This window comes from Jaculus jaculus, chromosome 14 (genome assembly GCF_020740685.1).
Source record: "Jaculus jaculus isolate mJacJac1 chromosome 14, mJacJac1.mat.Y.cur, whole genome shotgun sequence".
Taxonomy (NCBI): domain Eukaryota; kingdom Metazoa; phylum Chordata; class Mammalia; order Rodentia; family Dipodidae; genus Jaculus; species Jaculus jaculus.
The window spans coordinates 31,944,223-31,968,065 of NC_059115.1; the positions used below are offsets into that span (position 1 = coordinate 31,944,223).

A 23,843-nucleotide genomic window follows, 5' to 3' on the forward strand; every position below is an offset into this window, starting at 1 on the left:
CCCTCACTGGATTCCCTTGTATGTCCCAGCTTCCAGAGCAATGAGGTAAATAAGTCTCCCTTTCTGTGGTACATAAGGATAGAAACAATACTAAATAAATAGATAAATAAATAAATAGAGCATGTACTGCAAGCCTGACGCACAGGAGGCACCAGACTATGTCACCTGCTTCAGCTGCCCGGGTGCTTACCTGAGGCAAAGCTGCATCTCCACCTGTAAGAATCTGTCCACAGATACTGGGCTTGAGCACACTGGCTGTGGGGAGAGACATCATACCTGAAGAATACCCAGCTTCAGGTGCCTGGCCTCCACCCTCCTGAGGAACCCCCAGCTCACCTCCCTGAGCTTCTTGAAGACAAAGGGTACCCCGTGCCTTTGTCCCCGGTAGATGTCAGCAAAGGTCCCCGCACAGATTCTGTGGCTTTGGTCAAAGTTATCAGTAGCCTGGACCACATCTGCCTCATTCCACAAAAGCCTGTCTCCAGGCACACTCAATAGATTTTCCTGCTTCGGAAGAGCGATGCTGAAATCCTGGGGATTTAGAAAGAAGGTTGGACACTTTTGTTTATTTATTTATTTATTTATTTGTTTGTTTGTTTTTTGACGTAGGGGTTCACACTAGCCCAGGCTGACCTGGAACTCACTATGTATTCTCAGGATGGCCTCAAATTCACAATGATCCTTCTACCTCTGCCTCTCGAGTGCTAGGATTAAAGGCATGTGCCACCATGGAAGGTTGGGCAATTATAATGGAAGCCTGTTTTCCTTGCTATGCCAGGGGATTCTGGAATACTGAGGGACTATCTCATCCTGTTGAAGTAGTAAAAAGGATATAGGAAGCCGGGCGTGGTGGTGCACGCCTTTAATCCCAGCACTCGGGAGGCAGAGGTAGGAGGATCGCCATGAGTTCAAGGCCACCCTGAGACTACAGAGTTAATTCCAGGTCAGCCTGGACCAGAGTGAGACCCTACCTCAAAAAACCAAAAAAAAAAAAAAAAAAAGGATATAGATAGGCCCAAGTTCAAATCCCAGCTCTATCTCTAACTCATTCTATGACCTTGGGCAAGTTACTTGGCCTCTTAGAGCCTCAATTTTCCATTGAAAAAAATGAAGATAAGCCAGGCATGGTGGCACATACTTTTAGTCCCAGCATTTGGGAGGCAGAGGTAAGTGAACTGCTGTGAGTTCAAGGCCACCCTGAGACTACACAGAGAATTCCAAGTCAGCCTGGACTACAGTGAAACTCTACCTCAAAAAAAACAAAAACAAACAAAGCAAGAGCTCCATTGAGGTGGTGACTGTAGTGTCCATGCTCTGTAAACTCTCAACCCAAGACTGAGGAAAGAGGAAGTGGGAGGCTAATCCCTCACCCCGAGATAGAGGGAGAGCATCCCAGGGCTAATCCCAGTACAGTGAGCCACATTGGGGTAGTGTCTCTGGAGTCTCATAAAAAAAGGGCAAAACAAAATAGAAAAGAAAAGAGTTGGAGAGATTGCTTAACATTTAAGGTGCTTGCCTGCAAAGGCTAGGGACTCATGTTTGACTCCCAGATTCCACAAAAGCCAGACAAAAAAGGTGACCCAAGTGCACATGATCGCACATGTGCACAAGGTAGCACATATGTCTGGAGTTCAATTACAGTGGCTGGAGGCCCTGGTATGCCAATTCTCTCTTTTTAAAAAAGAGTCAGAAAGCTAAGATAAGGTCACACAGCTGGTCAGGTCTGGTCTACAACCCTCCCATGCAGATCTCCAAGTTTTCAGGGAGCAGAGCACAGGTTTGAGCTTCAAAGACTTAAAGTGTAAGGACTCACATGCATAGCAGCTCTGCCTCAATAATCTCCCTGTTTATTTTATGTTTTCCAATCTTATGTACTTATTTGCGAGCAGAGAGAATGGGTATGCCAGGGCCTTCATTCACTGCAAACAAACTTCAGATGCATTCACCACCTTGTACAACTGGTTTTACATGGGTGCTTGGGACTCAAACCTAGATCCTTTGGCTTTGCAGGCAAGTGCCTTAACCACTAAGCCATCTCTCCAGCCCACAAATTTAAATTAAAAAAAGAAAAAGAAAGACAGGGCAGGGCTGGAGAGATGACTCAACAGTTAGTTGTGCTTCCTATAGAAGCATGAGGACCTGACCGGGGCCTGAAACAACCTGAATTTGAATCTCCAGATCCCACATAAAATTGCTGGGCATGACCACACATGTCTATCCCATCTCACAGGAAAGCAGAGCTCCAAATGGACAGAATCCTGCAACCCTGGAGACTGTAAAAGAGACTGGGACTCAAAACCAAATCAAGGTGGAAGAGTTGCAGACTACAACACCTGAAGACATTCCACTCTGGCCAAGACACAGGTAAGCAATGGGGTCCTGAAAGGGCACATACCAGTGCACACACCATGCATACATGCCACACACACAAGCAAAAAATTTCTTTAAATTAAGTTTTTTAAAAAGCCGGGCGTGGTGGTACACGCCTTTAATCCCAGCACTTCGGAGGCAGAGGTAGGAGGATGGCTGTGAGTTTGAGGCCACCCTGAGACTACATAGTGAATTCCAGGTCAGCCTGGACCAGAGTGAGAACCCCCCCCCCAAAAAAAGGAACAATGAGAATGTGCTACCACATGCAGTTCAGTTTTCTCTTCTCACTTGGTATTATGCCATGATCTTCCTCCCACTGATGAAATCATGTTTGAAAGTGCTTAACTATAACAGAAGAGGTTCATCACCCCAGCCCCTGAATTGCTTCCTTCTCCCTCAGACACACAGTCCAAGCCCCAAATCCTTCTTAGGACCACAAAAACATTTTAACATCTTAAAATCAGAACAAAAAGCTGGGCTTGGAAGTGCATGCCTGTAATCTCCATATGTGGGAAGCTGAGGCACAAATTCCAGGCCAACCTGGGCTATGTAGTGAAACTCTGCTTCAAATAAGCTCATGCTTGCTTGAACAGGACCTCATGTAATCCCAGCACATGGGAGGGGGAAGTAGGAGGATCAGGAGTTCGAGGTTATCCTCAACTATATAGTGAGTTTGATAAGAGCCCTGGCTACATGAGATCCTGTCTCAGAAAAGGGGTGTAAGGAGGTGGTCCAGTAGGTGGGAAAGTTTGCTGAGCAAGTATGAGGACCTAAATTCAATGCCCATCACATACATAAAAAGCTAGGTGTGGTCTAATGCTTGTTACCACAGTGCTGAGAAGGGTCTCTGTGTCTCCCTGATCCGTCAATCTAAAGTGAGCTCTAGGTTTTGTGACAGTCTGTGTGTCAGAGAAATAAGGTAGAAGAGCAATAAAGGAGGCCATCTTATGTCTTCCTTTGGCCTCCGAATGTGTGGGCCTGGGGTGTGTACATCTGCACACATATGTGCATACATCCCTTGTGCACACACACCACATACTACACAAACACACATCAAATTAAAAAAAGAAAGCAAGGTGTAGTGGCATATGCCAGCACTTGGGAAACTGAGGTAGGAGGATAGCTGTGAGTTCAAAGGCAGTCTGGGACTACACAGGTCAGCCAGAGCTAGAGTGAGACCCTGCCTCAAAAGAAAAAAAAAGTTGCTATGCTGAGGGAAGAACCCAGGGCCACACAAAATTGCAACCCCAGCCCAATGTTTTCATTTCTAAACCAACATATATATGTTGGGTTTTCCAGGTAGGGTTTAACTCTGGCCCAAGTTGACCTGGAATTCACTATGTAGTCTCAGGCTGGCCTTGAACTCATGAGGATCCTCCTACTTCTACCTCCCAAGTGCTGGGATTAAAGGTGTGTGCTACCACACCTGGCAATTATATTCATTTTTATGCAAACACTGTCTCAAAAGACAATTTAGACTGGGAGAGCTAACAAAGAAGGATGAAAGCTACTAAGACTCAAAAGATATAGTATGTCCCTGAACCCAATCACTCAATGTTCAGGACCACTCACACTATTGCTGAACTTGGACTACTGAGTTGAAAAGAGCTGGGTGGGTTTACAAAGGAATCTGTAACCTACACATGTGGAGTGGAAGGATCCAGTTACTGGCCAGCTCTTGTTTAAACACAAACAAAGAAAAGTCCACAGGAAGTATGGATCCACTGGACCTGGCACCACAGGCCAATCATCCCAGCTACCTGGGAGGCTGAGGCAGGAGGAACAGGAGTTCAAGGCCCACCTGGGCAACTTTGTAAGAGTGTATCTCAAAATAAAAATGTAAAAACAAAAAAGGACTAAAGATACACAGTTTGGTGGTAGAGCACTTCCTAGCATGCAGGAGGCCCTTGGTTCAATACCCAGCACCATAACCCTGCATCCTGGACTGAGGTTGGGATCCACTTGGTAGTGTGATTGTACAAACAACCTCAGATAAGGCTGAATATACTGATAAAACTCTTATGATCAGAGAGAGATAGAATGTTACAAGCCAGAGCCAAATTACCTTGGCTACCTTCATTTTATTTGGCCCTTAATAGCCATTTATCGCCCACCTCTGTGTCTGAACTAACATCCTGGTGATTATCAGTTGATCAAGTGCAACCTTTTTGGAATGTACTGACAGACCCCCAGCTTCCACCAGCCCAAGGGCTAAGAATGCCATCAGACAGCATCTGAGGCCTATGGTGGAGATTTCCCGGCCTTGATGTAACCCGCCTACCTGATGGTCAGCCAATGCATTTGAAAAGTGCCTTGATTAATGACTTGCTTTTGTTCTGTAATTATAAAAGCTTCATGAAGCTGTTAACACATTGGAACACAGAGTTGGGGTAACCTAAATCTGTGTTTCTGGGCTATAGTCACTCATATTTAGCTCCAGAAAAAACTACCTTATATTTCTCTTTCAAGTAACAGCTGTGTCTTTTGTGTTGCCACCTCTGAGCACCACACAGCCAGCAAAGCCCACACATCTAACCCTAACCCCTACTTTTCAGTGACTGTTACACTCAGAAGCTTAGATCTATCTAATTGGTCTTCCTTCTCCCACACATGTCTCAGGGGAAGAAACTATTTACAGGCAGAAGCAAAAGTTTGTTTACCTTAGAAGTCGACAAGGTGGGCAGGTTGGTTTTTAAGGAACAAGGGGTCTCCTTGTACAGAAGTGAGTTCAAGGCCTGCTCCTGGGCCCTGGCTGTGGTGAACCCTGGAAAGAAGGACAGGAGTCAGCACCCACCCTGGGACTCATTCCAGACCAATGTCACCTTCCTGAACAACACATGCAGCGGGCACACTCCTTGGGTGTTGCTCATTTAGCCTTCAGACAACTTATAGCATAGGTGTGGTTTATCATCTCCAAGGACAGGTGGAGACCAAGAAGGACAGGAAGCGGGCACTGCCCAGGACCACACAATGAGTGGGCAGCAGTTCAGGATTCCCCTGCACTGCCCCACTGGAGAGCAGCTGAGAACACAAAGAGGCTTCTACTGTGGTTCCCAGGGGAGAGGCCACCCTCAGAGCACACAAACACAGGGAAAGTACTTTCAGAGACAGAAGAGACCATGCAGGATGGTTAGCAAGAACTGTTCCATTGTAAAAGGAGCATTCAACTGGGGCCTGAGGGTAGAGGAACTCCAACAGTGGATGTAGGGTGTGAGGAGCAGGATGGCGGGGAGGCCTGGCATGAAGTCAGTAAGATTTAGGCACAGCTCGTTCACAAGAATAGAAAAGAAACCAGGTATGGCAACCAAGCAACACAGTGGAACAACTATTTACACAGTGCTGCCTTGCCCTTTGCCGTAGGTGTTGTATGTAACCTGGAGGTGACTTCAAGAGGATGTACATAGGTTTCTATAAGGGACAAGTACCCACTGATTTGATATCCCCAGAGTAGTCCCCCATGGTCACTGAGTCATCACTGAAGCTGGCCGGTAAGAACAAGAAGGGTCTTTGGGTTGCTCTCATATGTTTGGGATTTTCCATTTGAGCATGGTTTAAAATAATCATCTAAACCAGGAGTGATGGTACACACCCTTAATCCCAGCACTCAGAAGGCAGAGGCCAGCAGGGACTACAGAGTGAGATTCAGGTCATCCACAGCTACTCACTAGGCCCTGCCTTGAAAAAGCCAGAAAAAAAAAAAAAATCATTTAAGTGAAGGGAGATGGAAGACACCAACGCAGCAGATGAAGTGAAGCAGCCATATGTGGCACCTGGTGTGGCCCAGGCGCTTCACTCTACATGCATACACACTGTCACCACCACAGGCTGACTCACAGAGGGCTTAGTATGCAGCACTAAGTCTCATAAGTGCTGCGCAGGTGCTCATGGACAGATGGGGTACAGGGTCACATGTCTAACTATCATATCTCTCTTCATAAAGTTCTCTAAAATATTAAGATGAACTCTGTGTACCAGAAATTTTTCTTCAAAAACTCCACCTGAAACATGTGCCCCCTAAGCAGAATGTACAGTCTGGCCTGCCAGCTTTGTCACCACGGGCCTAAGTCCAGACCCAACAAGGAATCCGGGGCTTTCCCATGAGGAAGCAAGTGGTGCTGAGCTGGTAAATGAATGGCTCCTCTCCTGTTTAAACTTCAGCAGAAAAAAAAAAAAAAAAAAGCTTCCTGCTTCTGTCTGTGCTGCAGAGATGCCAAGAGAGCATGTAGACCTGTGGGGACACGTGCTTCCCAGGCCACTAGGGAAAGCCAGTGGTGCAAAGGTGTTGAGGCTGCAGCCTCCTCATCCCCACCTACTTCCCTAGAGCTCCTGTTGTGCTGCAGCCAACACCAAAATCACACTGGCCTGAGGACCCTTTCCCATTATCTGCAATTATTCATCAAAGGTCTGTACTTTAAAATTATCTTCAGCTACAGGAAATAATCTACACTCCTTGGTCTAGTTAACTGTCTAGACTCAACTTCACTGAGGTGTCTGGAATGCTACTAATGTCAGCTGTTCCACAAAGGAATCCTGAAGTGTCTATTTCTTCTTCTCCTTTTTTTTTTTTGAGGTAGGTCTCACTCTGCCCCAGGCTGACCTGGAATTTACTCTGTAGTCTCAGGGTGGCCTTGAACACATGGTGCTACTCCCACCTCTGCCTTCCAAGTGCTGGGATTAAAGGTGTGTGCCAATATGCCCGCTTATTTTATTTATTTGTTTATTTGCAAGCAGAGAGGGATAGAGAGAAGACAGACAGAGACAATGTGCACATCACTACTCCAGCTGCTGCAAATGAACTCCAGATGCATGTGCCACTTTATGCATCTGGCTTTGCATGGGTACTAGGGAATCAAACCTGAGTCCTTTGGCTTTACAGGCAAGTGCCTTAACCACCAAGGATCTCTCCAACCTTCCTCCTTCTTTTTTTTTTTTTTTTTTTTGAGACAGGGTCTCACTATAGAGACCTGGCTGACCTAGAACTCTACATAGAGATAAAGCTAGTCTCAATTGTACAATGACCCGCCTGCCTCTGCCTCTCAAGTACTAGGGTTACAAGCATGTGCCATGGCACCCAGTTGAACTGTCTGACTCTTCACTACTGAATGGAATGGGTTCTGTTCTTATCCCCATTTTACAGATGGAGAAACTGAAGAACAGCAAGGCTGGGGAGGGATTCAAACATGGGTATGTCTACCTGACACCCAAGCTGCCAAAAGGCAGGCCTCTCTGGCTTCAGGAATGTCACCAGTGAACTGTGATTTCACATGTCTGTGATCCCTTGGCTTGCCAGCCCCAGGCAGCCCTGGCTCCAGGAGAGGTGGTGGCAATGGAGACATGAGACAGGGCACCAACATCCCTGGGCAAGCATTGCTGGCTATCTTCCTGCCATCTGTCCCACATCCCTGGCCTGGGAACCAGGGCCTAGAAGCACATCTAACATCCTGCAAGACTTGGGGGCAGCAGTATACACAGTGGTTAGAGACAGGAGTACTCAAACCCCAAAACTTCCACCCATGTCCTGCTCCGGTGATCTTGAACAACTTGTCTTCCTCCTCTGTGCAGCAGGTACTCTTGGATAGCTACAGATTCCCTCAACCCCCCCGCCCCCCATGGCCTGGCTGTGAAGCTAGAACCTGAACAGAGAGGTCCCTTGCCTAGAATCTTTGTGCAGGGCCATGTTGGCCAGGACTTTGGGAGACACAGATGACTCATAGCCTAAAGACACCTTGACTAAGTTCCTCATGGATAAAACAAGACCTCATAGGCTGGAGAGATGATTCAGTGTGTCAAAGGTACTTGCTTGAAAAGCCTGATGGCCTGGGTTCAATTCTCCAATGCCCACATAAAACCAGATGCACAAAGCGGTGCATGTGTCTGGAGTTTGTTTTCAATGGCAAGAGGCCCTGGTGTGCCCATATTCTTTTTTTCTCTCTCCCTCTGTCTCTACCTCTCTCTGTCTCTCAAATAAATAAAAATATTTTAAAAACCAAGACCTCATCATACAAGTACCTAGGGTCAGTCAGCATCTTTGGGGTACTTACAACAGCACCTATTATTCAGAGAGCTCTCACTGAGTTTTTTTCCCCCTTTTGATAAAAATGGTATTCAATGTGGGCTGGGCATAGCTCAGTGGTAGAGTACTTGTCTAACATGCATGAGCCTCAGGGTTCCATCCCTAGACCCAGCATTGTGGGAGGAGTAATAAATGGTACGTGTGTATGTATGTGTTTGCTTATTGCATTTGAGGATTGTGTTTCTTGGTGCAGAGGATGAAAACCAGGGCCCTATGCATACTATGGAGATGCACTACCACAGAGCTATATCCCAGGCCATATATGTTCTTTTGTTTGCTTTTTTTTCACTTTTCTTTTTGGGCTATTTTATTTTGAGACAGGACCTTGTTATGTTATCTGGTCTCAAACAAGTCTGAGTTCAAATGATCCTCACATCACAGCCTTCAGAATACAAGTGGACTTCATGTGTGTGTTACCAACCAACTATGTAGTACAGGCTGACCTTCAACTCACAATCCTCCTGCCTCAGCCTCCCATGTAGATGGGCTTAGAGTTGTATAGCACCATACCCTTCTTTTTGTTTCTCCTTTTCTCTCTCTCCCTCTCTGTCCTTTCTTTTGAGATAGGATCTCATGTAACCTAGGTTAGCCTCAAACTCCTTATGTTGCCAATGATGATCTGAACTTCTGATCCTCCTGTATCTACCTCTGGAATATGGGGATTACACATATGCATCACTATGCTCAGTTCATGCAATGCTAGGATGTCAATGGGAGACAAACACTCTACCAACTGAGCTATATCTCCAACCCCATCTTTTCCCTTTAGGGCATCACTGTACTATGAGTGTGTATTTACCTATATGTCATTGTTAACTGTTCATTGTTGTGACCATCTGTCATTAATTTACCTTCACCCATTACCTTTCCAAGTTTTGGTCTTATGTGCTGATTGAAACTCCTCAAAGATGCTTCTTTATTCCCTGAAGTACATTTGCATTAAGAAGTTTAATTCAGGGTCTGGAAAGAAAGGCTTAGCAGTTAAGTCATTTGCCTACAAAGCCAAAAGACCTCGGTTCAATTCCCCAGTACCCACATAAGCCAGATGCATGCATGTGGAGTTCCTTTGTAGTAGCTGGAAACCCTAGTGTGCCTATTCCCCCCCCTCCTCTCTTTTTCCCTCTCTCAAATAAATAAATAAAAATTAAATTTAAAATAAGTTTAATTCAACTAAGAATACCTGGGATTTGGGGGTAAGACAGCAGTGTAGCGAAGCAGCCTAGTGGGGGAAATAAGCAGAAAAACAGCAAAATACACTCTTCTACAGAAAAATGAAGATGTATAAGGAACTATCAACCATAGCAGTGAAGCAGGAGAGACCCAGAGCTTTTAGCAAGCAGGAAACCAGCCAGAATCAGATCCCACTGCAGCCCCACTCCGTTTGCGCCCCCCCCCCCCCCAGTTCTCTCAGAGCTGCAAGAGAAGCCAAGTGAAGTAATTTTCCACTCACATCAGCCTCCTCAGCCAGTAAGAATAGCTGAAGGGGAAGACAGCAGAGATCAGCTGAGCAGGTGCTGAAGGAGAACACAAATGGGACAGCTGAGCAGCTCCAGTACAACTCCAGGCACACTGCACATCCTCCCTTCCCCCAACTGCCAGTGCCACAGCACTGACACTAGTGCTGCTCAAACTTTTCCATAAAATAGAAAAGGAAGGAATTCTACTAAACTCTATGAAGCCAGCATCACTCTGATACCAAAACCAGACAAAGATCAAAAAAAAAAAGAAAGAAAGAAAGGAAAGAGGGAATGAAGGAAAGAGGGAAGGAAAGAAAATTACAAACCAATCTCCCACATGAACATAAATGTAAAAATTCTCAACAAAATATTGCCAAATAGAATACAAGACTATATCAGAAAGATCATTCACCCCAACCAAGTAGGCTTTATCCCAGAGATGCAGGGATGGTTCAACATATGTAAATTGATAAATGTAACACACTATATAAATTGACTAAAGGACAAAAATCACATGATATCTCATTAAATGCAGAAAAAGCATTTGGCAAACTCCAACATCCTTCATGATAAAAGTCCTACAGAGACTGGGAATAGATAGAACATATCTCAACGTAATAAAGGTTATTTATGACAAGCCTACAGCCAACATATTACTAAATGGAGAAAAACTTGAGGCTTTTTCACTAAAATCAGGAACAAGACAAGGACTGTCCCACTATTATTTAATATGGTACTAGAAGACTCAGCTATAGAAATAAGGCAAGAGACACACATAAAAAGGATACAAATCAGAAAGGAAGAGATCAAATTAACATTATTTGCAGATGACATGATTCTATACATAAAGGACCCTAAACACTCTACCAGCAAACTGTTAGAGCTGATAAACACCTATAGCCATGTAACAGGATACAAAATAAAAACACAGAAATCAGCAGCCTTCCTATTTACTAACAACACATAGGCTGAGGATGAAATCGGGAATTGCTCCCATTCACAATTACCCCAAAAAAGATAAGTACCTTAGAATAAACCTAACCAAGAAAGTTAAGGATCGCTACAATGAAAACTTTAAAACACTCAAGACAGAAATTGCAGAAGACACTAGAAAGTGGAAAGATATTTCATGTTCTTAGATTAGAATCAATAGTGCAAAAATGTCAATGTTACCAAAATCAATCTACACATTTAATGCAATCTCCATCAGAATTCCAATGGCAGTCTTCACGAAAAAAAAAAAAAAAATCCTAAAATTCATTTGGAAGCACAAAAAAATCCTTTAATAACTAAAACAATTCTGAGCAACAAAAATAAGGCTGGTAAGTATCATCATACCTGATTTTAAGCTATATTACAGATGGTAACAAAAGCAGCATGGTACTGCCATAAAAACAGATATACAGATCAATGGAACAGAATAAAGGACCCAGATATAAATCTAGAGAGCTACAGTCATCTGATTTTTGAGAAAAATGCTAAAAATATTCATTGGAGAAAATACAGCCTCTTTAACAAATGGTCTTGGGAAAACTGAATATCTATTTGTAGAAGAATGAAAATAGATCCTTCTCTCTCTCCATGTACAAGAATCAAGTCCAAATGGATCAATGGCCTTAATATCAGACCTGAAACTGTGAAACTACTACAGGAAAAAGTAGGGGAAACCCTTCAACATATTGGCATAGGCAATGATTTTCTAAATATAATCCCTGCTGCTCAGGAAATAAAACCACTAATCAATTACTGGACCTCATAAAATTAAAAGGCTTTAGCCAGGCATGGTAGCATACACCTTTAATCCCAGCACTTGGGAGGCAGTGTGAGTTCAAGGTCACCCTGAGACTACATGATGAATTCCAGGTTGGCCTGGGCTACAGTAAGATTCTACCTCAAAAAAAAAAAAAAAAAATTAAAGCTTTTGTACAGCCGGGTGTGGTGGCACACACCTTTAATCCCAGCTCTTGGGAGGCAGAAGTAGGAGGACTGCCGTGATTCGAGGCCACCCTGAGACTACACAGTGAATTCCAGGTCAGCCTGGGCCAGAGTGAGACCCTACCTCGAAAAACCAGAAAAATAACATTAAATGAAAAAGCAAAAAGCTTTGGTACAGCAAAGGACAGTGTGACTAGAGCAAAGAAGTAACCTACAGAATGGGAGAAAATCTTTGCCAGCTATACAACTGACAGAGGATTAATTTCTAGAATATACAAAGAACCCCAAAATATAAATAATAAGAAATCAAACAACCCAATTAAAAGACAATAGGCTATGGTACTAAATATAGAGTCCTCAAAAGAAGAAAATACAGATTGCATATAGACACAAAAAAATGTTCTACATCCTTATCCATCAGGAAAATACAAATTAAAACTATTTTGAGATTCCATCTTACTCCTGTCAGAATGGTTATCGTTAAGAAAACAAATTTTTAAAAAAGCAAACAAATGACAATAAGTGTTGGCAAGGATATAGAAAACTAAGAACTCTTCTACAAGGTTCAGGAAATCAATCTGGTCCAGCCATTGTGGAAATCAGTGTGGAGGTTCCTGAGACAGCTTTTTAGACTTACCATATGACCCAGCTATACCACTTTTAGGCTTAGAGATACTTGCTTGTCCATGTTTATTGTCACTTTATTCACAATAGCTAGGAAATGGAACCAGCCTAGATGTCCCTCAACTAATGGATGGACAATGAAGATGTGACACATTTATACAATGTTGTACTTAGTGATAAAGAAAAATTAAATTATGAAATTTGCAGGGAAATGGATGGATTCAGAAAGGATTATACTAAGCGAGGTAACCCAGGCCCAGAAAGCCAAGTGTTACATGTTCTCTCTTATATGTGGATGCTAGCTACAAATGTTTAGGCTTGTAGGTGAGTTGGAGTAAAAATTAGTAGCAGCAGCCAGTAATCTAGAAAGGGGCTCTAAGGGAGGGAGGAGAGATGTGGACTTAAGGAATGGTGTTGTATATATGTAAGTATATGGACAGATAACTGTGAGTAAAATGGTCTAAGTGAGGTTAGGGGTAGAAATTGAGTAAAGGAAGGGTGGGGGAGGGTTAATCAAAATTCAAGATGTTATGAATAAGCCATATGGAAATCTACTTTTCTGGATAATGGCACACCCACAAGTCACAGATTATTAATAGAAAATTTTCAGTGGCAGGGATGGGATACCTTCTAGGGAGTTGTTGGCCAGGGAGGTCTCTGATGCCCCCAAAACATTCATTACAAGCCAATGCAAAGACTCTTGGTTTCCCACCAGAAATACATGGTAAGACCCTATTGCTGAAGACTCCACATGCTTTGGTTACAAGGTCATTAAGAAATCAAAGCTATGGCATAGCTAAAAACCTTCTCCCTGTGGATCAGCTGACAAAAATCTAGAAAAGGCTATGATGCATGAAGCTCCATGGTAAAGAGAGAAGTCATCAGTGGAGATAAACAACAGTGGACACTGCAAGCCTTAAGTTGGGCCAGCCAGGCCCAATGACCTAACAGGTGGAATAGTAGCATGTCTGTTATAGGAGAAACCAACTGCTCCCCAATTGGACTGGAGGCCTGCTCCACAGGAAGCAATCAATACATGTCTGGTACTGAAAACTTAGTCCAAAGCCTATGGCCAGGGAGGCCACAAGTCCTGGGAGTACAATTTCTGCTGTTGTCTAGTTAAATGCTGTATTATGCCCACTGTCGGGAGCCATAGAGCAAAAGCCTCTCCATTTTGCCTGGGCCTGCTTGGTCAGCAGACTGCTTACAAAATCTTATCTTTTGCAAAAGGCCAGGTTATAGTCAGGCTTCTGGGCACTAAGCAACCAAAAGTGCCTCCCTATCTTGAGTAATGACTCCATTTTGTGATAAGTTGTCTGTTCTGGAAAGTCACAAAGCCTGCAGCTGTTTGTTAAAGTCATTAATCTTGTGGCCTTGGGCCTATGACCTTATCCTGTCAAAACAGAATTGTAGCAATACCTAAACTACTGACAAACTCCCCTGTTCTGCTATATAAAAGGCGCCCTGAGAAAAATGAAAATTGCAGCTTGATCAGACTCCTGTTTTGCTGTCGGTTCCTTGTGTCTCTTGTCCCTTCCATTTCAGGTTCTCTAGGATCAGTGCTCCCGTTGAAGCCCCGCTGGCCGGGGCAGCCCACCAAAGGAGGCCTAAACACCCTTCTTAACATTCATACCTGTATACTAATGCTACTCTCATTTTTGGTTAGAGAGCTTCTCTTTTCAAATGGCAGTGACCTTGGGATGACTCAAAAGGCACCATAGTGCTTAGAAGTGACAGAGGAGTGTTCAGCACTGAAACAGGGTCTGGAAGCCAGAGACCAGGGTCTCATCTTGAATTCTATGTGCCTCATGTGTTTGCACTTCTAGGTACAGCCTTCTATCTGTTTAGTGTATTGATGGGCATGACAACGCCCAGCCTCAGAGATGGTAAATCCACTCAACATGTTTCATTTTGTCCCTGACTCAGATGAGAGCACTAAGCACACTAAGTGGCTTGCACAAGATCAGAGGCAGGCAGGGCTGGCTGAAGAAATAAGGAATAAGTATCCTCATTTCCCCTTGGCATGGCTTTGGGAAATCCCAAAGGTGCTGGCTCTATCCAATTTCTCAGGGTGACTTGGTCAGCTTCCTCCCTTCTTCCACAATGCCCCACTTCATCTTCCTGCATGCCCAGCCTCTAGTCAGCCTGTGCCCACATCAGGCTACAACTGAAATACAGGTCTGGCCACATCACCCCCCTGCTTAAAGGAGATCATTATGGCTCCTAATGTCAAGATTCCTTAGTCTGGGTCTTTCTATCTCTTCACTTCAGATATAAACCAAATTGTGGGGCTGGAGATATGCCTCAGCTGTTAAGGCACTTCCTGCAAAGCTTAATGGCCTGGGTTCAAATACCTAGCATCCATGTAAAGACAGATGTACAAGGTGGTACATAAATCTGGAGTTCATTTGCAGTGGCTAAAGGCCCCGGCACACCTATTCTCTTTCTCCTTCACTCTCACTCTCATAACAATTAAAAGACAACAAAAACAAAAAAAAGAAGAAGAAAAGCAGCATTATTAAAAAAAAAAAAAATTGTGAGCCTGGCGTGGTGGTCACACCTTTAACCCCAGCACCAGGGAAGCTGAGAAAGGACAAAGGAAGTTCAGTCTGGTAGTGCACCTCGATTATCCCACTACTCAAGAGGCAGGAGGACCACTGCAGATCCACATGTATGTATATGTGTGCACATATTCATGTGTGTGCACATGTCAGGGAAAATGTAGAGGCCAGAGGACAATCTTAGGTGTGGTCCTCAGAAAAATCATCCATGTTTTTTAGAGAGGGGCTCTCATTGGCCTAGAGCTCACCAGTTAGGCTAGTCTGGCTAGTCCCAGAGACTCCCTGCCTCCATCTCCCCAGTGCTGGGACTACAGACACCATGTTCAGCATTTACATAGGCACTAGGGGTCAGATTCATATCCTCAACCTTATAAGGCAAGCACTTTACTGACTGAGCATATCCCAGGGCCCTTTAAAAATTTTCCCTTTAAAATTTTTTGGAGTAGGGAGGGAGGGAATTACAATGGGATATATTTTATAATCATGGAAAATGTTAATAAAAATTTAAAAAAAAATTTTTTTGGAGGGGTCAGGTGTGGTGGCTCACACTTTTAATCCCAACACTTTGGAGGCAGATGTTAGGAGGATCACTATGAGTTTGAAGCCACCCTAAGACTACATAGTGAATTCCAGGTCTAGCCTGGGCTAGAGTGAAACCGTGAAACCCTACCTCAAAAAAAGAATGAAAAGAAAATGTGGTTGGGTGGGTGCTGGTGAGATGGCTTAGCAGTTAAGGCACTTGCCTGTGAAGCCTAGGGACCCACGTTCAATTGTCCAGTACTCACATAAGCATCTGGAGTTTGTTTGCAGTGGCTAGAGATGGTAGTGTGCACATTGTCTCTGTCTCTACTCTCTCTATCCCTCTTTGCTTGCAAATAAATAAATACAATAAGTATAATAAGTGAGACCCTACCTGAAAAAAATTTTTAAGTTATTTTTCACCTTTACTGTAGCTAAAAGACGTATGACTTTAGCCAATGATACAATGCTAACAATGCTGTTAGATGGAAAGCAGTTAACATAGTGCCTAGAACTGGTGTGAGCTATACTTATCTTGGAATGGGCCTGGCTCAGATTTGTAAGCAGAACATCACAAGATTCCAACAATCTGACTTGCTTTTTTATTATTATTATTATTGAGAGAGAGAGAAAAAGAAAGAATTGACACGCCAGGGCCTCAGTTCCTGCAACTGAACTCCAGACGCTTACGCCACCTAATGGGCATGTGTGACCTTGCGCTTGCCTCACCTTTGAGCATCTGGCTTAATTGAGGTCTGGAAAGAGATCGAATCTGGGTTCTTAAGGCTTCTCAGGCAAGCACCTTAACCACTAAGTCATCTCTCCAGCCCTACTTTTTTAAACGTGTGTGTGTGTGTGTGTGTGTGTGTGTGTGTGTGTGTGTGTGTGTGACATATGTATGGTGTGATGTGATGGGATGTGATGTGTGTATAATGTATACACATGTGTGTGCAGATGAGTGTACCCTATACACATGTATGCCAAGACCAGAGAACACTGGGTGTCCTCTTTTCACTCATCTGCCTGTTCCTTTGAGATAGTCTCTCATTCAATCTAGGGATGCCATTTTTTGCTATTTACTAAGTGAATGAACCCTCAGTCTCTGTTCCCCTCATACCTGCAGGGCCAGGGTTATAGACATGAATGGCCACACCCAGCTGTTTACATGGGTGCTGGGGAATTGAATTCTAGCTGTCTTACGTCCTCTTAGGCCCTCTTGCTTACACAGCAAACATTTTTTTTTTAATTTTTTATTTATTTACTTGAGAGTGACAGACACAGAGAGAAAGACAGATAGAGGGAGAGAGAGAGAATGGGCGCATCAGGGCTTCCAGCCTCTGCAAACGAACTCCAGACGCATGCGCCCCCTTGTGCATCTGGCTAACGTGGGACCTGGGGAACCGAGCCTCGAACCGGGGTCCTTAGACATCACAGGCAAGCACTTAACCGATAAGCCATCTCTCCAGCCCACAGCAAACATTTTTAACATGTGAAATATCTCCCCAGTCCTTTCATGTCTTTTTTGGTTTGTTTTGGTTTTTTGAAGTAGCGTCTCATTCTGGCCCAGGCTGACCTGGAATTTACTATGTAGTCTCAGGGTAGCCTCGAACTCACAGTGATTCTCCCACCTCTGCCTCCCAAGTGCTGGGATTAAAGGTATGTAGCCATCACGCCCAGCTCCCTTCATGTCTTTATTGACTATCCAAAATGTGCACTTGACATTGTTCTCTCAACACCTCTCCCCAAAGGCCCAGGATATCTGCAGTGAAGAAACTGAGAGTTGAGGAGGTGCTGAGACCAAATGAGGGAGACAGTACAGGAAGATGGGGTCCCTTCCCAGCAGCAGGGTGAGAAAGCCTCTTCTTGTCCAGCCTCTGCTCTCTAGCCAGCCTCCCTCCCTCCCCAGAGAGCTGAGGATGGAGACCCCCTGGTCATCACAGGGCATACCAGCAGCACCCTCAGGACATGTATATGAAGTAAAAGGGAGAGGTGGTTCCCCTGGTGCTGCTGGCTGGTGAAGGGCTCCTAATAGCCACCTCCTGCAGGACAATAGCATGGAACAAGCTCCTTAAAGGGTCCACCTGCACACACACTGCTCAGGGCTCTAGAAGATAAGGCATCCTCTGGTCTGAAGTCTAGCTGAACTGCTTCCTCATCAATAATATAGAGGTGAGGGCTGGAGAGATGGCCTAGCGGTTAAGCGCTTGCCTGTGAAGCCTAAGGACCCCAGTTCGAGGCTCAGTTCCCCAGGTCCCACGTTAGCCAGATGCACAAGGGGGCGCATGCGTCTAGAGTTCGTTTGCAGAGGCTGAAAGCCCTGGCGCGCCCATTCTCTCTCTCCCTCTATCTGTCTTTCTCTCTGTGTCTGTTGCTCTCAAATAAATAAATAAATAATTTAAAAAATAATAATAGTATATAGAGGTGAGAAGGTCATCATGGCCTTACTTAATTAACCTCAGAGTCCCATTCTCAGTCCCACCCATCAAGGGACATCAAGGCCACCAACCATTTGTGGTTGACATCTGTGGGCTCCACCCTGGAGGAACACAAAACTTTTATTCACTGTGGTTTCATTCTCTTTTTCCTGCTCTCTCCACAGTGACATGTGGTGGCCTGCACCGGGCTGTATCACATGGGCGTATTGGAGGTGGGGAGACACACACTGGGAGGAGTAGCATAGGAGGGCTATAACCTGGAGGGAACTTTTCATCATATTTGGGGTGACACCCCTCCAACTACATTGGAGGCACGTCGTCACATTTGGAGGGCCACACCCAGCTACAGATGTCAGCTGACAGCCTGAGATCAGGCCCATGAATTTCCTGAGAAATCCCCACTAGTGCACTTTGGCTTTAGATCAAGTCATATTATATCATACACATACACATATGCACATGCACATATATATTTTTTCCTTTTTCAACATCAATATCCTCATTTGTACTCCACAGTTGCTGATGTGGGACATGTCCTGCCTTCTTTCTTCCCCACTGTAAAAACCACACTGGGAGAAAATGTGCCTCTCCCTCTGTGTCCCCAGGAAGCAGCCTTAGCTCCTAAGCAGCCATCCTGACCACTCTTTTAGCAGTCATAGAAGACGCTAGGGAGATAAAAATCCAAAGCTCAGACCAACACCAGATGGTAGAACAGAACACAATCTCCATTCTTCAGCTGTGAACCTGAAGACCTATACTTGATCACCTAGGGCTCTTGCCTTTTTACTGGAGTCATAGTGTTATAACCCTACACCCCCAAGGCCATCCCACAGCTCAGTGTGATGAGAAACGTTCCACCGCCAGCCAGGGCCAGAACATGTAGATTTATACAAATGCCACTAGCACTCAGCTCTCCCTCTCCCAAATGGAGAAGCCTAGGTTAAGAATCTCTGGAGCCAGGCATGGAGGTGGGAGCAAGAGGACCAGGAACTTAAAGTGAATCTTGGCTACATGGTGAGTTTTAGGCCAGCCTGGGCTACATGAGACCTTGTCTTACAAAAAAAGAAATCTGGAAGCCAGCCTCAGAAAGACAAACATCACATGAATTACCTCATATGTAGAATCTAGATTTAAATAAATATATACATATAGGTAATAAAAGTTAAAAGGGAGCTGGGGAGTAGGCTCAGTCAGTAAAGTACTGGTGATGCAAGCACAAGGACCTGGGTTGAGATCACCAGCACTGGTGTAAAAGGCACCTGTGATCCCAGCACTGGGAAGGTAGAGACAGGGCTTGCTGGTTAGCCTGGCTAGCTGAAGCAGTGAGATCCAGATTCAATGACAGACCCTTCTCAAAAAAAAAAGGTTAGGCACGATGGCGCATACCTTTAATCCTAGCACTTGGGAGGCAGAGGTAGGAGGATCGCCGTGAGTTTGATGCCAGTCTGGGACTACACAGTGAATTCCAGGGCAACTTGGGCTACAGCAAGACCCTACCTCAAAATAACAAAAAAAAAAAAAAAGGTATGGCTGAAGGCCCTGATGCACCCATTCTCTCTCTCTTTTTCTCCCTCTCTTTGTCTCTAATAAGTAAGTGAAAATAAATTTTTTTAAAAATTTAGGGGTTGAAGCAATTGCTTAGTGGTTAAGGTGCTTGCTTACAAAGCCAAAGAACCTAGGTTCAATTCCCCAGGACCCACATAAGCCAAATGTACAAGGGGACACACACATCTGGAGTTTATTTGCAGTGGCTAGAGGCTCTGGCATGCCCATTCTCTCTCTCTTTCCTCTCTCTCTCTCTTTCCCCCTGCCTATTTCTCTCTCTCTCAAATAAAGAAAATTTTATTTAAAAATTTTTTAGATTCGCGGGTTTTCCCGGCGACCGAGAGTTGTGGCTTACAGAAGAGATGAAATGTGGTCTGAGGGGTGTTATGACTATGAACGACTTCCAAAAGAGCGGGGACCTCCTCGGAATCACCCCAGTGATGGCTATCATAGAGTAGTTAATATTGTGCCAAAAGAGATCACCTCTGCTAGAAAAGAAACCACCACTGCTAGAAAAGAAACCACCTCTGCTAGAAAAGAGACCACCTCTTCTAGACAGACCTGATAAAAGAAGCTACAGTAGATGATATTACAGTCATGTTGATTACTGAGAATATGACGCAGGCCACAGTTTTTCTCATGATCGAAGAAGTGGTCCACCTCACAGAGGAGATGAAGCTGGTTATAGATGGACCAGAGATGATCATTCCATAAGCCAACAGCCTGACTACAGGTTTAAGTCCTGCTGTACAGACAGCCAAAAAGTTCTTCTCAACTTGAGACTGGTATCTTTGGTTGTTTACCTCCAGTAGCTAAAGCTCAATATGCTCCCATCTGAATGTGGACCTCATCCTGTTCCCATTTCTCAGGGATATGAGGGATAGCTTTAGAAGAAGAAGTTTCTATTCTTCCCATTGTTCAAGAGAGCAGCCTCCTCATAAAAGAGATGCTCCTTTTTTCAGAGACTCGCCTGTAGGCTGGAAGGACTCCCCGCACAGCAGATCTAGCTCCAGGGTCAGCAGTAGAAGCTATTCTCCAGAAAGAAGCAAAGCATACACTTTCCATCAATCTCAGCATCGAAGTAAGGAGAGACCCATCCAGTCTTTGAAAACATCCAGAGACACTTCACCCTCAAGTTCTTCAGCAGTTTCTTCATCAAAGGTGTTGGATAAATCAAGCAGGCTAACTGAGAAGGAACTTAGTGAGGCTGCAAGCAAATGGGCTGCTGAAAAACTAGAAAAGTCAGATGAAAATAATTTGCCTGAAATTTCTGAGTTTGAGATGGAATCCGTGGCACCCTTGTTTATTGATTAGACCCTAGGTGAACACAGTGGATGGCACAGAGTTGTTTGAAGACAGCCAGTTGACCAGTCGCTCTAAAGCAATAGCATCAAAAACCAAAGAGACTGAACAGGTTTATCAACAAGATTGTGAGACTTTCGGGATGGTGGTGAAGATGCTGATTGAAAAAGATCCTTCGTAAGAAAAATCCATACAGTTTGCACTGAGGCAGAATTTACATGAAATAGGTGAGAGGTGTGTGGAAGAACTCAAACATTTCATTGCAGAATATGATAGTTCTACTGAAGATTTTGGAGAGCCTTTTTAGGAGAACTAGTGTTGATGCCAAAAAGAAGTTTATAGGTCCTTCCCCGGATTGTGTGAATCCTTAATATTTTGTGATGAAGAAAAATACTTTATTATAACTGGCTATTTCTCATATCAAATAGACATCTAAAGTAGTCTGTTTAAAATATCTGAATCAAAAATGTTTTCTACATGGACAGTCTGCTAATATATATTCATGCCCCTCCCTCTAAAACATGATGGTCATTTAAAGCTTGAAAAAGCACGTCTGGGAGCAGTTTTCTATACTTAACACATGTTATTTAGTCTTCTACAATATGGTCATTTGGTCACAAGTGTCAGGTATAGTTAGAAATCATCCCACTTCAACATTAGTAGTCTGTTTGCATTTCATGTAAGTGATCCTATGTGAGAATGTTAGCAGTTTGAGTTGTGATTCTATAGAGTTAGGCTTGTTTTTCTTTTTTTTTTAATATTTTTTTTGTTCATTTTTTATTTATTTATTTGAGAGTGACAGACATAGAGAGAAAGACAGATAGAGGGAGAGAGAGAGAATGGGCGCGCCAGGGCTTCCAGCCACTGCAAACGAACTCCAGACGCGTGCGCCCCCTTGTGCATCTGGCTAACGTGGGTCCTGGGGAACCGAGCCTCGAACCGGGGTCCTTAGGCTTCACAGGCAAGCGCTTAACCGCTAAGCCATCTCTCCAGCCCAGGCTTGCTTTTCTTAATGTAACGCTTCACAATGTCAAGGTTTACCATCCTAATGAATTAGTACTTTGTTATCTTAATAAATATTTGCTTTGAGAAGAATTCTCAGTCAGTGATAAAACAGCACTTAAAATCTCTACAAAAGACCTCTGAGAATACAATACTGTTTTCCAAGTACATGAACTGAATGCATCTGTTCCACTAAAATACTCGTGAAACTTTGGACCATGCTGTCTGATGTGTAGTTTTAAACAACATCGTGGATAAGATTTAGAAGATGGAAGAGGGTTTTAAGGTTAAGATTTCTCAGAAACCCTTCTGATCATTAGAGGAAAACATTAATAGGCCCATTCTCTGTATTAAAACTAACATGCTCATAGATTATTCTATTAATCTCTGTGATCTCAGTTCCTTGTTCTGTGGATCTTAAGAGGTTCTCAGCTCTTCAGAAGTATTCCAGAAAGAAAGAAAGAACAAAAGAAAGAGGAAAGAAAGATAGAAAAAGGAAAGAAAGAAAAAGAAAAGAAAAGAAAGAAAGCAGAGAAGGCACTGAGGCCAGCATTGCTACCCCTTACCTCAAGAGTGAGCAAGCTACTTAGGAATCCCCAGCAACCAGTTAGGGAGTCCTCTCATTTCCTGGCCTCTTACAGCAGCCCAGTGACATTGAACCAAAATATATAATTTGTGACATTAGTGAGGAAACCTTAAAAAGCATGCTTTTTATTAACTACCTAGTTTCATTATCTTCCTGTCCTTTATCCATTTTCACTCTATTCTCACTTCAATTCCATCATTTAAAAAAAAAATTGAAATAGTCTTACTATGTAGCTCAGGCGGGTCTCAAACTTTCCATGTAAGTTTCCACATTGACTTTGAATTTATGATTCCCTTGCCTGAGTACTAGAGTTGTAGGTATGAGGCATCATGTCCAGCCATCTGCCATGACTTTGTGACTTCTACTGATATTATCAAAAGAGCTACCCCAAAGTACACACAGATTATATTAAAAGTAGAATAGCCAACTGAAACTAAGGACAACTGGCGAAATAAGCAAGGGTGATGTTTTCCTGTGAACCGGATACCAGCACAAAGGGGAAGGAGACCAACGCAGAGAAAAATCAACTCCTACCAAATCAGAGAGCCAGAGCCTCAGAGGCCCCCAACACCTCAGCACTGAAGCAGACCAAAAATGAACCCAACATGGCTCAGGGAAATTTTGCGGAAGAGGGGGCGGAAAGAATGTCAGAGTCACATGTTGGGTCATGATTTGCAGAGACATTTAGCATACCAATAACTGGGGGCTAACTCCACAATGCATGACCCATTTTCATTAACAAGGAGGATCTAATGGGAGGGGGTAGATCACAGATGAGCCTAAATAATGGTACCAAACTGCCTGTATTTACTGAAAAGAAAACTAATAAATTAAATTAAAAAAAAAAACGACAAGAGAGTTAACAATAAAAAAAAAGTAGAAATAGAAGTATAAATAATTCTAATGGATCTGTAATGGATGCTTGAAATATGTATTAAGCTACTTCACAAATTAAAAACTAATTGAGGACAAGATTTATTTTTTTAAGTTTCCTAAATGAGACCACTTAGAATTTTTATTTTTTCCTTTGATAAGTTATACATATCTAATTTTTCTAAGACATGATATTCTTCCTAAATATAAACAGTGATTTATTTGCTACTCATTTTTCTAGAGAGAACTAAAAAGAAACTGCCATTATTTTTTCTTCCCAGGGTTTTTCTTTTCTTAAATATTCTAGTCCCAGGATTTAGTTCCGCTAATCAAGGTGTTACTAGTTTAAATATAAAATTTGAGAAACTACCAGTTTGCCAAGTTGTTCACTTGGTAGAAACTCATGAGGAAGGAAATCTAATAGATACATTTAAATATCAGTTCAACACACAGTTTCTTCCTCATCCTTTTGCTCACATTACCGTCCACAAGCAAAGCTGTTTATAGCTTGCCAACAGTCCTCTTCTCCTTGGTGTGACAGTGTTAAATATGTTTGTTTTA

The 23,843-nt window shown here is 43.5% G+C and overlaps 1 protein-coding gene and 1 pseudogene across 2 annotated transcripts in view; one reads left to right on the forward strand and one right to left on the reverse strand.

Annotated features, from left to right (window-relative positions):
* The window catches only part of Irak2 (interleukin 1 receptor associated kinase 2), a 96,845-nt gene that overhangs the window by 34,122 nt on the left and 38,880 nt on the right, over positions 1-23,843 (reverse strand). For both annotated transcript variants that reach the window (XM_045134516.1, XM_045134515.1), the window contains exons 3-5: positions 5,031-5,134; positions 337-531; positions 191-255 (exon numbers count right to left, since the gene is read on the reverse strand). In XM_045134516.1, the coding sequence (XP_044990451.1) occupies positions 191-255; positions 337-531; positions 5,031-5,134 (364 nt within the window). The remainder of the gene's footprint in view (positions 1-190; positions 256-336; positions 532-5,030; positions 5,135-23,843) is intronic.
* Positions 19,860-21,128, forward strand: LOC101598236 (annotated as a pseudogene).